This window comes from Dendrobium catenatum, unplaced genomic scaffold, assembly GCF_001605985.2.
Source record: "Dendrobium catenatum unplaced genomic scaffold, ASM160598v2 fragScaff_scaffold_299, whole genome shotgun sequence".
Taxonomy (NCBI): Eukaryota; Viridiplantae; Streptophyta; class Magnoliopsida; order Asparagales; family Orchidaceae; genus Dendrobium; species Dendrobium catenatum.
The window spans coordinates 217,512-231,119 of record NW_021318761.1 but is presented as its reverse complement, the minus strand read 5'-3'; the positions used below and the strand labels follow the sequence as shown (position 1 = coordinate 231,119).

The 13,608-nt window shown below is 35.5% G+C and overlaps 2 protein-coding genes across 3 annotated transcripts in view; one reads left to right on the top strand and one right to left on the bottom strand.

Moving 5' to 3' along the window:
* The window catches only part of LOC110101136 (ARM REPEAT PROTEIN INTERACTING WITH ABF2), a 28,012-nt gene extending 23,625 nt beyond the window's left edge, over nucleotides 1-4,387 (bottom strand). Inside the window, exons 1-5 of one of the 2 annotated variants that reach the window (XM_028693483.1) lie at nucleotides 4,016-4,387; nucleotides 3,739-3,905; nucleotides 1,412-1,584; nucleotides 1,202-1,322; nucleotides 1,046-1,120 (exon numbers count right to left, since the gene is read on the bottom strand). In XM_028693483.1, the coding sequence (XP_028549316.1) occupies nucleotides 1,046-1,120; nucleotides 1,202-1,322; nucleotides 1,412-1,584; nucleotides 3,739-3,905; nucleotides 4,016-4,298 (819 nt within the window). In that variant the 5' untranslated portion in view covers nucleotides 4,299-4,387. The remainder of the gene's footprint in view (nucleotides 1-1,045; nucleotides 1,121-1,201; nucleotides 1,323-1,411; nucleotides 1,585-3,738; nucleotides 3,906-4,015) is intronic. The other variant, XM_020828925.2, reaches the window with a different exon arrangement.
* Nucleotides 4,388-9,679: 5,292 nt separating this feature from the next.
* LOC110101137 lies at nucleotides 9,680-11,396 on the top strand. The gene is made up of 2 exons (XM_028693482.1): nucleotides 9,680-10,340; nucleotides 11,302-11,396. The coding sequence occupies exons 1-2, from the start codon at nucleotides 9,680-9,682 to the stop codon at nucleotides 11,394-11,396; spliced, it is 756 nt and encodes a 251-aa protein (XP_028549315.1).
* Nucleotides 11,397-13,608: the final 2,212 nt, after the last annotated feature.

Here is a 13,608-nt window from a genome sequence, read left to right as displayed (position 1 = left end):
TTTAAAGTTCAAACTGAGAATGACTCAACTTAAGGGGTTCTCTATATATTCAAATATATCTTTTCCGTGCATTGAAGAATCTAAAAATATCTTCTTATATAAAAAGGATTTTATGTTTGGGATAGGGAGAGATTTTCGAAAATTGGTCCAGATCTCTTTCCCTTTAGTTGTTTCTTGTTTTTCCTATGTTTTTTGGTAGTTTTTAATTGTAATCAATGGCTAGATGATAGAGGGATTTTTGACTTCTTACTGTAAAGTCTCCTCATGTTTCATGTATCAAAAGAAAAAGAAAATAAAGAAATAAAAAGCTTCAAATTTCCACCAGATTCAATAGGATGTTTCAGTAATTTAAAGTACTTTCAGTTTGAATACATTAACTTACTTTACAATCTTCTGCCTTTAGATTGCACCCCGTTTCCCTAAGTATTAAGCAAATTCACTTTCTAAAAAACATGGTCTAGTTTTAGTGCCAAGACATTCTATTGATGCTTTGAATTGACGTAAACAATATGCATCTACCATAGAACAGAAATTCTAATCCTTAAATAAACTTTAAGCACGAAACCTTATCTAATTCCACTATCCATTCATTATAAGATTATTCATGATGAGAAAACAGATATCCTTCTGCTGGTCAGTAGTACAGTAATCTCCGCATGTGAAGATGCATAAAATTAGATCCCGGCTCCAACAATAATTCAAAAACAATAAGCATAGAAAGAATTAGGACAGTCGGCTTAAGTGAAAACTGCCATAGAGGCTAATCTTACAACTCTCAAACATTGAGGCCACACGTTAGATGGATATAGTCAACATGTCAATAGAAAAATAAATTACACAATAATTAAATTATAGAACAAGAAGTGTTTGACGGATTTTAGTATTTCATATCACAAACTAAATTAGAGATGCGGATGGCATAAATTGCTTTTTAAAACTAGGTTGAACAATAGTATTAGAAGAGCATATTAGTCAAAGTATGACAAAAGTATTCTTAAAAGCAATTAGGCCTCCTACTTCAACTACAGTATCAGTAGAATCTAACCGCTTCATAATGAACAGCAGCATCATGAGAACGAAGCATAAGAATAAGTGTTGGGAGTGCGTTGCATTCCACTATCTGAAGGTAAAAAGTTCAATTAAAGGGTCAAAATAGCTTTTTCTTATTTGTAGCAATTTCTATGAATGAAAAAACACTAACTTGGTTCTTGTTCTCATCATTTTTGAAAGCCAATGTTCGCAAGGCTCCAGCAGCTGCTCTCTGCACCTTTGGATCTGCAGATTCTAGAAGTTCAACAAGAGGTGGAATGCCACCTTCAATTCTGAATATAGAAGAGGTGCGCATATGCATCAGACTGACAAACAGCATATGAAAGCTATATATTAAACATTCTGAAGCATGCTGGACTACCTAACAAAGGTTTTAATGGTGCTATTTTCATGAGCAAGATTAGTGATGGCATCAGCAGCTCTGCGTATAAGGCTACTAACAGCCCGTGTATGATGGCCCCTCCTATGCCTTCCCAAGAGACCCACAAGAAGAGGTAAGGCACCAGCATCAACAATTAGCTGCTGATGCTCAGGCTGTACACAAAAAAAAAAAAAAACACAGTCATACTTTACAATTAGTTGAAAAATAACCAATCCACAAAAATGAAACTAAAAAGTACATCATGTCCATATATTATAAAAAAATCATGTCTCTCAGCATGCTATTATTTAAACCGTCAAAAAGTAATAGCAAGGATGATAAGTATTTTGAGCAGCATAAGAAAATAAACAAAAAACTGTAAAAGATCCAAAAGTCCGGGAGCCATTAAGAAGAAAATGGCTTTCCTTCAACCAATTCATTTTAGGAAACTTTTCACCGGCCTCCACTCATAGCCTGCATACTTAAAAGAAAAAAGATATTGTTTGCTTAATACAAAGTCCTTTAAGTTTATGTTTCTTTGGAAACATAAACAACTAGATCCACAACATAATTATAATATAAAATATAAATATCTCCCTTATCTAACTCCATAATCCTCCCTTGGTAGCCACCATGAACCCTTGCTGGCATAGCACGTAAGCTCACTTGGGTTACAAAGCTCACACTGGAATTTGTGCAAGTAGATTTGTTTTTTGACCTTTCACTCCTCACTGGCACTTAGGAGGCTTGTTACCAATTATTCGTGGTGCTAAGAGCCCACTAGCAAGAGCACCAGGCGAAAAGCCTAAATGGATGGGGAAGAACTAGAGAGTTCTGAGTTTACCAAATACTTTTTAGTTAACAAACCAGTTCCAAAAAAGAAATTGACGTTTAGGTTGCACTCAGCCCAACCATTCTTGGGTTACAACAAGGGCATGCCTGACAGACAAACAATTTAAAACGAGATGTCTCAATTGTCTGCTTGGGTTGCACGCAACCTAGGCAAAGATACCTGGTTGAGCTGCAACACACAAAAAAGTGCCTAGGGTAAATTGTAAGTTTGCAATCTATACAAAGATACCTGCTGGAGCACAACCCAAGCATGAGGTTATGCATTTTTGTTCAATTAAATTGTTTTTATAAGCAAAAATACATTGGTAGAAAAAATAATTTGTATAAAGCAAACTGCCCACATTCTCTGACATGAGATCCCACAAAGATCCTGTAATCCTATGCAGATACCCATGTTTGATTGTTTCAAGATCCTTCCACATTGATATTGTTGGGACACTTTACAATTGGTGAGCTCGCAAAGATTTTTGAGCAACTTTGCTGATATCAACTCTATGAAGAGAAGCATGCTGACAAGATGATGGTGAAGAAGAGGTAGGAGGTAGAAGCTATTTCAGAAGTGGATTAACAATAATTATTTTTTTGTTTAATTTTAACAGAATTTGTTTACAAAAAAAGCTTGTGTATTCGAATTACAAAAAATAACCAGCCCATTTGATAATAGGGATTTATTTTGCAAATTTTCCTTTTGTAATATGATGAGCTAAGCAAATTATGTTTCCAAAAGATAAGCAAAAGCATGGAGTGCAAGGAGCATAATACAAAAAAATAAACAAGAATGTAGATTTGATAACCTCCATCAAAAGCTGTAAAGCATTTCAAATGCAACAATTGCCTAGTCCTCCATAATTTGTTTCATTTTCCTGCAACCGTTCTTGCTTCCTAATTTAATATAGTGAGGTAAATACCAAAACATTCGATGTTCAAATAAAATCGTACAACTTCCAACAAAAATACATTTTAGTTTTGCATTAAGCTACGCTTCATGTCAACAGAGAGGATCATGCAAGCAGCAAATTCCACTATTCTTTTAACAAGAACGAAGAGGTGAATTTATTTTCTTCCACATGAACAGATGCTTGAATCCAATAGTCAGCGTTAAGAAAAAAGTGAAAATAATCGAACATCTTTTGTACTAGGACAAAAGATCAAAAGCCCATTTTTTGAACCCAAATTTAAAAATAATTCATTACCATTTTTATCAATATGCAGCCAAACATAGTTTAGTTACGCTTTGACTGAACAGCTCAATTACAATTCAGTTAAATGATATCAGCTCTCACTCCCATGAATCCTAGGTAAACTAGCAAGGGTACCAAAACCTTTTTGTTAGCTCTCCCAAATCAGTTATTTTACATCTCTGCCTAGTAAACGCAAAGAGTTAAGAAAACAGTGACCAATAGGAAAAAAATCCAGCATACATCTAGGAAGCCAGGAAGCCTGATCACGCGAGACAATTACTACAACTTTTATACCTTAACGGCCAGAAGGCCCAAAGCAAATGCACTCCCTTTCTCCACGTCATGCTCGAAATGACGGTCTCCCCCGCCATCGCCATCCATAACCAGAGCCGTGGGCTCCTGCAGATGCCGAACAAGTGCAGGGACAGCCCCATTCTCGACTATCACGTTCACAAGCTCCTCTGCGAGACCTCTCTCAGTAAGCGTACATCAATCACAACTCAAAAACAGGAAAGGAAAACGAAGTGCGCCGAAACCGCAAGGAAAAAACGTAGGAAGATTAAACCCGTACCGTTCTTTGCAAGGTCGGCGAGGGCATGAGTGGCGTTTTTAGCGGCTTCCCGATCGGCTCTCCTCCATGAGAAGGCTCTCTCTAGGACCTCTACCTGGTCCCTCACCTGGTCGGCTAGGGTTTCTAAAGAGGTCTGGCAGCAGATCTCGCTGGCGCCACCATCCTCCAACGCTTCGTCCTCTTCAGCCGCTGCTGATGGAGTGGCAACGTCCTCCAACTTTCTCTTCTGGCCCTTACGCTGCTGTGCCGTGGCTGAGAGCTGCTGGCGCCGTTGCTCCTCCATGGGAGGAGATCGAGCGGATACCAGGACGGAGCCTAAGGAAAGAGTTTACGTGCCTAAATCAATACTTTATTTTTGTCCAGAAGAAGAGTGAATATTCTAATTTCCAATCTACCCGCCTTCTCTTCGCCCTTTTCGATTATTTTCTTAAAAAAATAATTTTTTGACGGAATATCTAAAGCTAATAAACTTATACGAAATCAGTCAAAAATAGTTTCCTTTTCTCTACTCCGGCAATCTGTCGTTCATAAAATTTCAAACTTCATACTTAAAAAAAAAGTGTGTTATAATATAAGAGAAATTTAATTTCAATATCTTGAAAACACTTATTACATATTTACAAATAAAGCGGGCTCATATAACTATAAAAAATAAAAAATCTTCAACTTCTCTCCCTCTCTCTTCCTCTCTCTCTACATATATTCTGCTCAAACTTGAAATAAAAAATTAATTATCTAAATATGTCTCATAATAGTCATAATTGATGAAATTATATTACATGATTAAAACCCTAGCCGCCCTAACTTATTTCGCAAATCTCAAGATCCGCAGTTCGCATATTCGCATCACGAGATGACTAGGGGGCTGCGATTTTGTCTTCGAGTATCTCTTCGTGCGTTAGGTGCATCTCCTCTTTATTGCCGACGTTTCAAACGACTGCAACTATGTAGATCTTCTTCTTGTTCGTCGGCTTGCACCTGTAGGTTATCACCGCTCTTACAGAATTTTGCATTTTCCCAATAACCTTCCATGAAACAAGAAATCCTGCATATATTTTTGCTTCCTCTTCTCTATATTTCCTTGCTTTGCATTCTGGTTGTTCTGAAAGTGCTTGCTTCAAACATATCACAAGATTCGAATATATGACTGCAAGCTTCCAACGATTGCGATTTTGGGCTTTCTTCCTTTGTTGCTCAATGATAGTGATATTTCATCTCTTACCACCAATTTTGTTTGTTGTCCTCTTAGTTAACTTCATATATTCAGCTTTGGGGCAATGTAATGTTTGTGCATATTGATTTTGGTAAATCTGTTTTCAATATATGTGTGCTTATAGTCTTTTTTTCTTAATTTTATTTAGGAGATGATAAGTAAAAATTATGTATTGTTTATTATATTTTGAATCTCAGTGAAAATGTGTTGTTTTTGTACTGAAAAAACTCAAAATGGTGAAAAATACAAAGAAACAGGTAGCACCACAGTGCCAAAGGAAACACACCAATGTGCTTTGTTAAACACTGTCGAAGCACCACTTTTTGGACATTGTAGTGCCATACTTTCTATATACAAGCAATACAACGGCATCATAGTCAGCACCACAACATTTGAGGTGCCATTGTGTTTGAAAATCAGGTTAGTAGAGTAGGGGATTTGTGAAAATGAATGTCGTCGTGCCACACATTTCAATGTCTCAGCGCCATTTTGTCCACTCGGGCACCGCAGCGCTCCAATTTTCGCAGCACCGCGGTATTACAATTATAACTTCTAAGAGACATGTCATTGAAGTAAAAAATATAAGTTTGTTCACTTCATAATCATTCCACATCATCAAGCGCCATGACAAAGCAAATATTTCAGCGCCAAGGCTCTAGTTCACTTTCGAGCATTGTAGTGCCACAATTTTAAGCACTGCAGCACCAAACACCTTTTATGTGTTTTCCTATAGATAGATGTTTTGTTCTGTTTATGAGAGCGTTTAGTCGCTAATGTAAAATTTAATACTTTTAGTGTGTTTCTCTAGTATCCTCTTAGAGTAAATCTAAAGGAGGCAAGGGAAGTACACAATTCAATCTATTAGAGTGTTTAGCCTATGTTTGTTAAAACAACTTTACAAGTGAAGGAAGGAGTGTATAAGAGATACTTTGATCCTACCTAGTAATAAAATTCTACTACTTTTCTTGTATTTTGATTCTTTTATGAATACAATGAAAATGAGTTTGCTTATCATTTATTCTATGTATGGCTAAATCTCTTATTTTGGATTGATGATGTAAATAGTATATTAAATACTAATGAACTCTTGTACTTTAAAAATTTAATGATGTTCTGAGCATGTTCTTTATTTTGAGTTGGTGGCATTAGCTATTTTTTTTATTAATGAGGAAGAGGAATGTTGCTAAAGAAACACCAATAATACTTTACTTTAAGTAACACATGGTTTACCTTATACCTTATCATTTTCTTAAAATGCAAGTTCCTTAGAATTTTTTTAAGTATATTAATAATTCCATCTTAAGAACTATTTATGACCATTAATTTTTGCTTCAAATTAGTCAACGTTTAAAATTGCGCAATAAAAGGCGTGCCTCAGCGCAATTTCGTCCATTTAATCCTCAAAGCCTACGCAATAAGTTTAGTTTATGAGGCTTATGCCTTAAGTTTACTGAGGCGCGCCTCGCCTCATATATTTAAGGCGTCGCCTTTTTAAAAATTAACCTAAATTTTTTTTTCAGTTCGGACCCTCAGTTGCCGACGTGGCGCGCCTAGTGAAATGTCGACGTAGCATCAACATTTAAACCCTTGTAAAGGTCGAATGGAGGAGTCGACGTTTCAATTTTCAAGTTACAGTAAACTTTCGAACTTTCAGGCATTCACTCCGGAGCAATTTCAAGCATTCTTCACTCAGTTTCTTCCAAGATATCGTCACCCCCAAAGAAAAAAGTAACTTAATGCTATGTTTTCTATTTCGTAATGCGTATTTTATGATTATGCTATGCGTTGGTGTTCAAGGTTCTGAAGATCTTCTTATTTCATGCTTATTCTATGCGTATGCATTGCTTCTCGAAACTTTTTAAATGTTTGATATTGTGATGCGATCGTGTTTTCTCTGTATTCAGGGTTTATAATAAATTTATGTTGAGATTTGAAACATAAAACCTAACTAAATTTTAAACACCGAGTAAATATGCGTAGGCTGTGCGTACGCAATGCGTCTTTTGTGCGTACTCTATGCGTATACGTTGCGTGCTCAGTGCTTATATTGTGCATACTTTATGCGTGCGTATAATTTGCTGCCATGTTTACTGCACTGTGCGTTCTTGTGCGTGTGATTTGCGTAATATATGCGTATGTTATGCGTAAACTGTGCGTGACCGTTGCTTATATTATGCGTATGTTATGAGTTTTTTATGTGTATCTCATTTACTTATTTTTAATTTTTCATTTTTTATAATTTTCAGATATATGTTTGTCCAATTACCTATAGATGCTATATTTTTTTCATTTCGAATAATCTGTGATAACTTTGCTCAGCAAATTACTCCTGAAGTCAAGGACACGTTAAAACGTTTAAAGATGATACAGTTTTTGGAATTTTCTGGGTTTGAGCAAAATGTCCCTCTTATTTATGAGCTGATCTCAAGGTGGGACATTTCAATGCTTTGTTATAAAAGGTCAACCCATTCCTTTCACTGCTGATGAAGTGGTCCTTTTTACTGGTCTGCCAAATAAAAGAGAAGAAATATCCTGGCATTCCTTAGCACATACTTCAGTTACATCAACAAAAATAAGGAATGACATGATGGAGTTGAACAAGCCCCCGGAGACTATGTTAAGAATGTTTATCATGTATTTATGTTCAAAATTACTTTTTCAACTTAACAACTTCAAAACCCCTCGGTTGATTCAAAGAATAGCAAATAATCCAGATGATTTTTTGTCAATAAACTGAGCTAGTTCAATTAGGGAGTTTTTAGTTGGAGAGTTTAATAAGGCATCCTCCAAGATTTCAAATAAGAAGCCAGCAGGTTACATCAACGGTTTTGTACCCATGCTAATTGTGAGTGCTAAGTGTTAACTGCTAAATTCATTCAAAATTTTATTGGCTTAATGTAAGTACTAAAATTTTCTTTCATCTTATACAGATTTGGTTCTTGTAGCATACTACTATTTATGCTCCTATGTATGCTGACAAAAGGCTCCGTTTTCTTCGATGGGCCGATGATATTGTATATACTACAGAGGTGATCACTAACTTATTTGCTAATATAAGGAAAAGTCATATTTGTAATGTCCTACAGGTAGTTTTCCAGGCAGAAATGGATATGGTTAATGTCGAGAAATATCCATCAGACAGCCCTCCATCCCCTGATTCCCCTCATGAAATATCCACCAATCAAAACAACCCCCCCAATCTCCCCATTATACCCCACCTCCTCAGAAAGACCCCCACCAATCTCCTCAGCAATCACATTTACGTTTTTCTACTGAAGCACTTCAGTCTCTATAAGAAACAATAATCAAATTCTGTCAAGAAACATACACAAAATTTTTTCGAGAATTTGAAGACAGACTGAGCACAAAGTTTGAAGATCTTAATAAGAGAGTTAGAGTTATTGAGGTCAAGCTCAATAATTATTGATCAGAGAAAAATAGTTCCTCATAAAAGATCTGTTATATACTCTTCATCTTCCAATAAGAGACATAAATCAGATATCCCTCCCCACAGCCCCAATGAACCAAATGAGACAATCCCACCAAAAGATCCAATCCCACCAAATGAGCCAATCCCACCAAAAGATCTAATCCCAATAAATGAGCGTAACATTAGGGATTCATCTTCTTCTATGAAGCCCATTTCATCTAGGGGTGCTAGAGGGCCTATGGATCATTATATGGTTGACACATTAGAGGATAGGCCTTCTACTACATAGAAGATGGCCCCAAAAAATGCAAGAGAGGCGCGGAGAAGAGTGTGTAAGGATATATGCATATTCTTCTGCGAAAATACAATTCCATTTAATGTTGCAATATCACCTGCTTATTACAACATGATTCGTTCAGTTTGAGCATTTGGGAGAGGGTTCAAACCTCCAACCATGTATGATTTAAGAACATGAATTTTGAAGGAGGAGTTGGAAAGCACTGATAAAAGCATCAAAGAAATTAAGAAGATTTAGGCCCAAACAGGAGTAACAATTATGTTAAATGGGTGGTCTGATATCAAACATAGAAGTCTAATCAACATCCTTATTAATAATCCTTATGATACTGTATTTTTAAGGTCAATTGAAGCATCTAACCAGGTCAAAGATGCTGAGTTCATATTTAGATTATTAGATAGCATTGTTGATGAGGTTGGAGAACATTTGGTTGTACAAATTGTGACAGATAATGCAAGTTCTTATAAGGCTGCAGGTAATAAACTTATGGAGAAGAGGAAACATTTGTATTGGACTCCATGTGCTGCACATTGCATAGATCTGATTCTTGAGAAGCTTGGGGAGCTACCTCAACATAAAAATGCACTTACTAAAGCCAAAAAAATAACCAAGTTTATTTACAACCACTCTTGGGTTCTAGCTCTTATGAGAAAGTTTTCGAAGAAAGAAATTCTAAGGCCAGCCGCAACAAGATTTGTTACCGCATACTTGACCTTAGAGAGCATGCTGGATGCCAGACAACCTTTAGAGGCTATGTTCACATCTACACAGTGGTTGAGTTGTGCTTGGGCGAAGAAGGCTGAGGGAAAAGAGATTAGAAAGATTGTTTTAAATGACAGATTTTGGCAAAGTGTCTTATATGCCATTACAACCACTAGACCTTTGGTTCATGTTTTAAGGATGGTGGATGCTGAGAAGAAGCCTGCAATGGGTTTCATCTACAATGCCATGGATGAAGCCAAAGAGATGATTGCCTCCAACTTAGGAGGCAGTGAGGGAAGCTTTAGGGAAATTTGGAATATTATTGATGATAGGTGGGAACTACAGCTTCACCGACACTTGCATGCCGCTGGCTACTACCTAAACCCTCAGTATCAATATGCAGAGAACAAGTCTACAAACCCTGAAATAAAGTTGGGATTATATCATTGCATGGATCGTCTAATAAGTGATGCAACTGAAAGATCAAATGCTGACTTGCAATTGGTACCTTTTAGGAACAAAGAAGGTTTTTTTGGATTACAACAAGCAAAAGATACAATTGCCAAACGATCTCCAGTTGAGTGGTGGATTCAATTTGGTGATGGGACTCCAGAATTACAACGTTTTGCTGTGAAAGTTTTGGGCTTGACATGCTCTTCATCTGGCTGTGAAAGGAATTGGAGTACCTACAACCAAGTGCATACAAAGAGGAGAAATCGCTTGTCGACATTGAGGATGAACTCACTGGTGTACATTATGTATAATAGGAGACTCAGAGATAGAAATTTGAAGAAAAAATGATTAATGGATGATGAAGATCCTTTGCTTTGCGATGATGTGGCATCTGATGATGAGTGGTTTGTAGATGATGAAGTTGAAGTGATACCGTATGAATTACAAGATGAAGATTTAAATTTTGATTTCTTTGATGGTCTTAAAGCATCCATATCCACCACAACTCAAGAACAAATCAAAAAAGGTATATAAATAATATAATTTTCTTTTCTTAAACTTTTATTAATGTATTACACTATTATTCATTATGATATTGTTCAAAATATTTACTATTTAGGGAAGAGGAAGATAACTAATAATGAGGAAGAAGAAGTTGATTGGGAGATATTGGACTCTATAGGAGAGGGGGGAGAGGAGAGAGCAGCTCATCATAATGATGATTCAAATGAAGACCCCCTTAGTGATGACTGATGAGTGATGATAATGCTGATGATTAGTGAGTTCTTAACTTCTTATGTGATATGTCAATGTCATTGCTATTTATCTTGTGCATTTTTATGTTTTATATATTATTTACTCATTAGTATATATAAAATTTATTATTTTATGTTTACGCAATTTTTTGATTTTGAGGCTTACGCCTCAACTCGCCTTGAGGCTTACGCCTCGCCTCACGAACGAAAAACACCTCAATACCCGAATACACAATTTTAAACCTTGAAATTAGTTTGTTGTGAGCTCACTACATTAGGTAATATCCTTTATCTTACCTTTAGCTTATTATAGATTACAACTATGAAAAAAATTAACAGTATTAGTTTTTTTTTTAATAAAAATGGATATAGAAGTTAAGGCTGAAAATTTTTCCTCCTTCAGTTTGAAATCTTTCTATTGCATGTCAACACCAGTGTGCATGGAAGGAGATAATATTGAGCCCATAGATGTTGAGATTGGAAGACTTGATGATCATCTTCACTCTTATGTTGGCAGTGAACCTGTGTGAGAATGATACACTTAATGATAACAATGACATTGATCAAGAGGATGAAAGATGAAATAATGAAAACCAAGATAATGATGTCGAAGAAGTTGATGATGTTATAGGAAGAAAGAAAAGGAAGAAGAAATCCAAAGTTTGGGATGAGTTTGAGTAAGTTATTCTTCCTAATGTTTAAAAAAGGAGAGTGTTTTTATTATAAAAAACAACTAGCTATATGAATTATTGGTTCCACTGCCCAATTTAAAAGGCATTTGGAATGTTGTGCTACTAGGATTCATACCTTTAAGAAACATAAAATAAAGCATTTTCAACCAACAAATATTGACAAGTCATTTGCCCAGAGCAATCAGATGGAAAAAAGTTGACCACATTGAAGTATGACCATGAAAAGTTAGATAAATGATAGCTATTGATATGTTGATTAATGATAAGCCATTTCAACTGTTGAAGAATTTGGATTTAATTTACTTTAAAGTCAATGTCTCCTTTTTTATGTACTACAACACGCAATGATGTCATGCAAGTGTATGAGAAGGATAAGAGAAAGCTAAATAATGCTTTATAGAGTATTAACAAAATATATTTTGTTATAGATTTATGAAGTCAAAGGTGAGAGAATATCGTATATGATAGTGACAACTCATTATTTTAATTCAAACTTGAGGTTATAGAAGCAATTTTTAAGTTTTTTAACATTTGTCACCACCATATATTGCTTCTAAAATAGTTTATACATTTTATAAGGCTCTTTGTGATTAGGGTGTTGAGGACAAAGTATATACTATCTTAGCTGATAATGTAGCAAACAACAATAGGGAGATCAAGCTTCTAAAAGATAATTTTAGAGTGAAGAAGAAGTTATTCTTCAGAGGAAGGTTATTTCATGTTCATTATTGTGCTCATATACTAAACCTAATGATAAAGGATGGTGTGAAGAGTGTTAAGTACAAATTGATAAGATTAGAGACACAATGAGCTTTGTTAATGCATTTGAGGTAGATTAGTAAGATTTGATGGAGTTAGTTAATAATTAAAACTGCATACAAGAAAGATAGTAATAATTGCCCAACATGTTGGAACTCGAAGTACTCAATGTTGATAGTGGCATTACAACTAAGAGATTTTTTTTTTTAATATAGTGAAAGAGAAATGCATATTTTAATTATCCAACAGAGGAAGAATAGGATATAATTGAGACAGTTTGTGATGTTATAGGGCTCTTTAACGAAGCGACTAATATCATTTCAATAACTAAATACACAACAACTAATTTATTCTTTTCACAAATTTGTATTATAAAGAAGGTATTGGATGAGGGGGTATATCAAGTGATAACTTCCATGTGGAGATGAACAAAAAAATGAAAGACAAATATTATGGTGAATGCAACCTTCTTGTGGCTTTTGATGTGGTGAGGGATCCATGGATGAAGTTTATTAGTATGAATTTACCTATCTTATAATAGATCTTGGAGAAGAGAGCATGAAAAATGTGTCACTTGTAAGAATTCTACTCTATGAAATGTATGAGGAATACGTCATAAGTTCTGAACCAAAAGTTGAAGGTGTGAAAGCTAGTTTTATTATTTTTCCTTTCAGGATCGTCCAGGATGAAGTGGGATCGTCCTGGGACGATCAGTACAGGATATGTAAACTGGGAGGTTCATCACAAGATGAAATTTGTTTCGTCTGTACGAAGGTTGTCTAGAGAGCAAGTCGTCCAGGAACGAATACACTTAGTCTGAACGAAGCTTGTCTAGAGGGAAAATTATCCCAGGATGAATAGGATTCATCCCGTATGATCTGCATGTGTATATATTTGATTGAGATATTTTTGAAGAGGGAGAAAAGCCCAGGAGAGAGAAAATGAAGGAAAAAGGAGAAAAAGTGGATTTTGGGCGACTTCGGTCCGTTTTCGTCTGTCGCCGTAATTGGAAAAGTTGACCGACTCGAGGTAAGGAACATTCCTCCTTTCTCAATTTTCAGAAATGTGGATTTTGACGATTTTTTTGTTCATAATTTTGTTTTCGTTAGCAAAAATCAGGTGTTATTTCGTACTGGTGAATATTTTACCGTGTAACTTTTGGTATATTTATGATATGATGTTTTTGCACGTTTTGAGTATTTTATGAAAGATTTTCACCGGGTATTTTGAATTCTGCGATATTTTTATCTAATAGCAAATTATTTAGATGTTGAAAATATTTCGTTAGTAC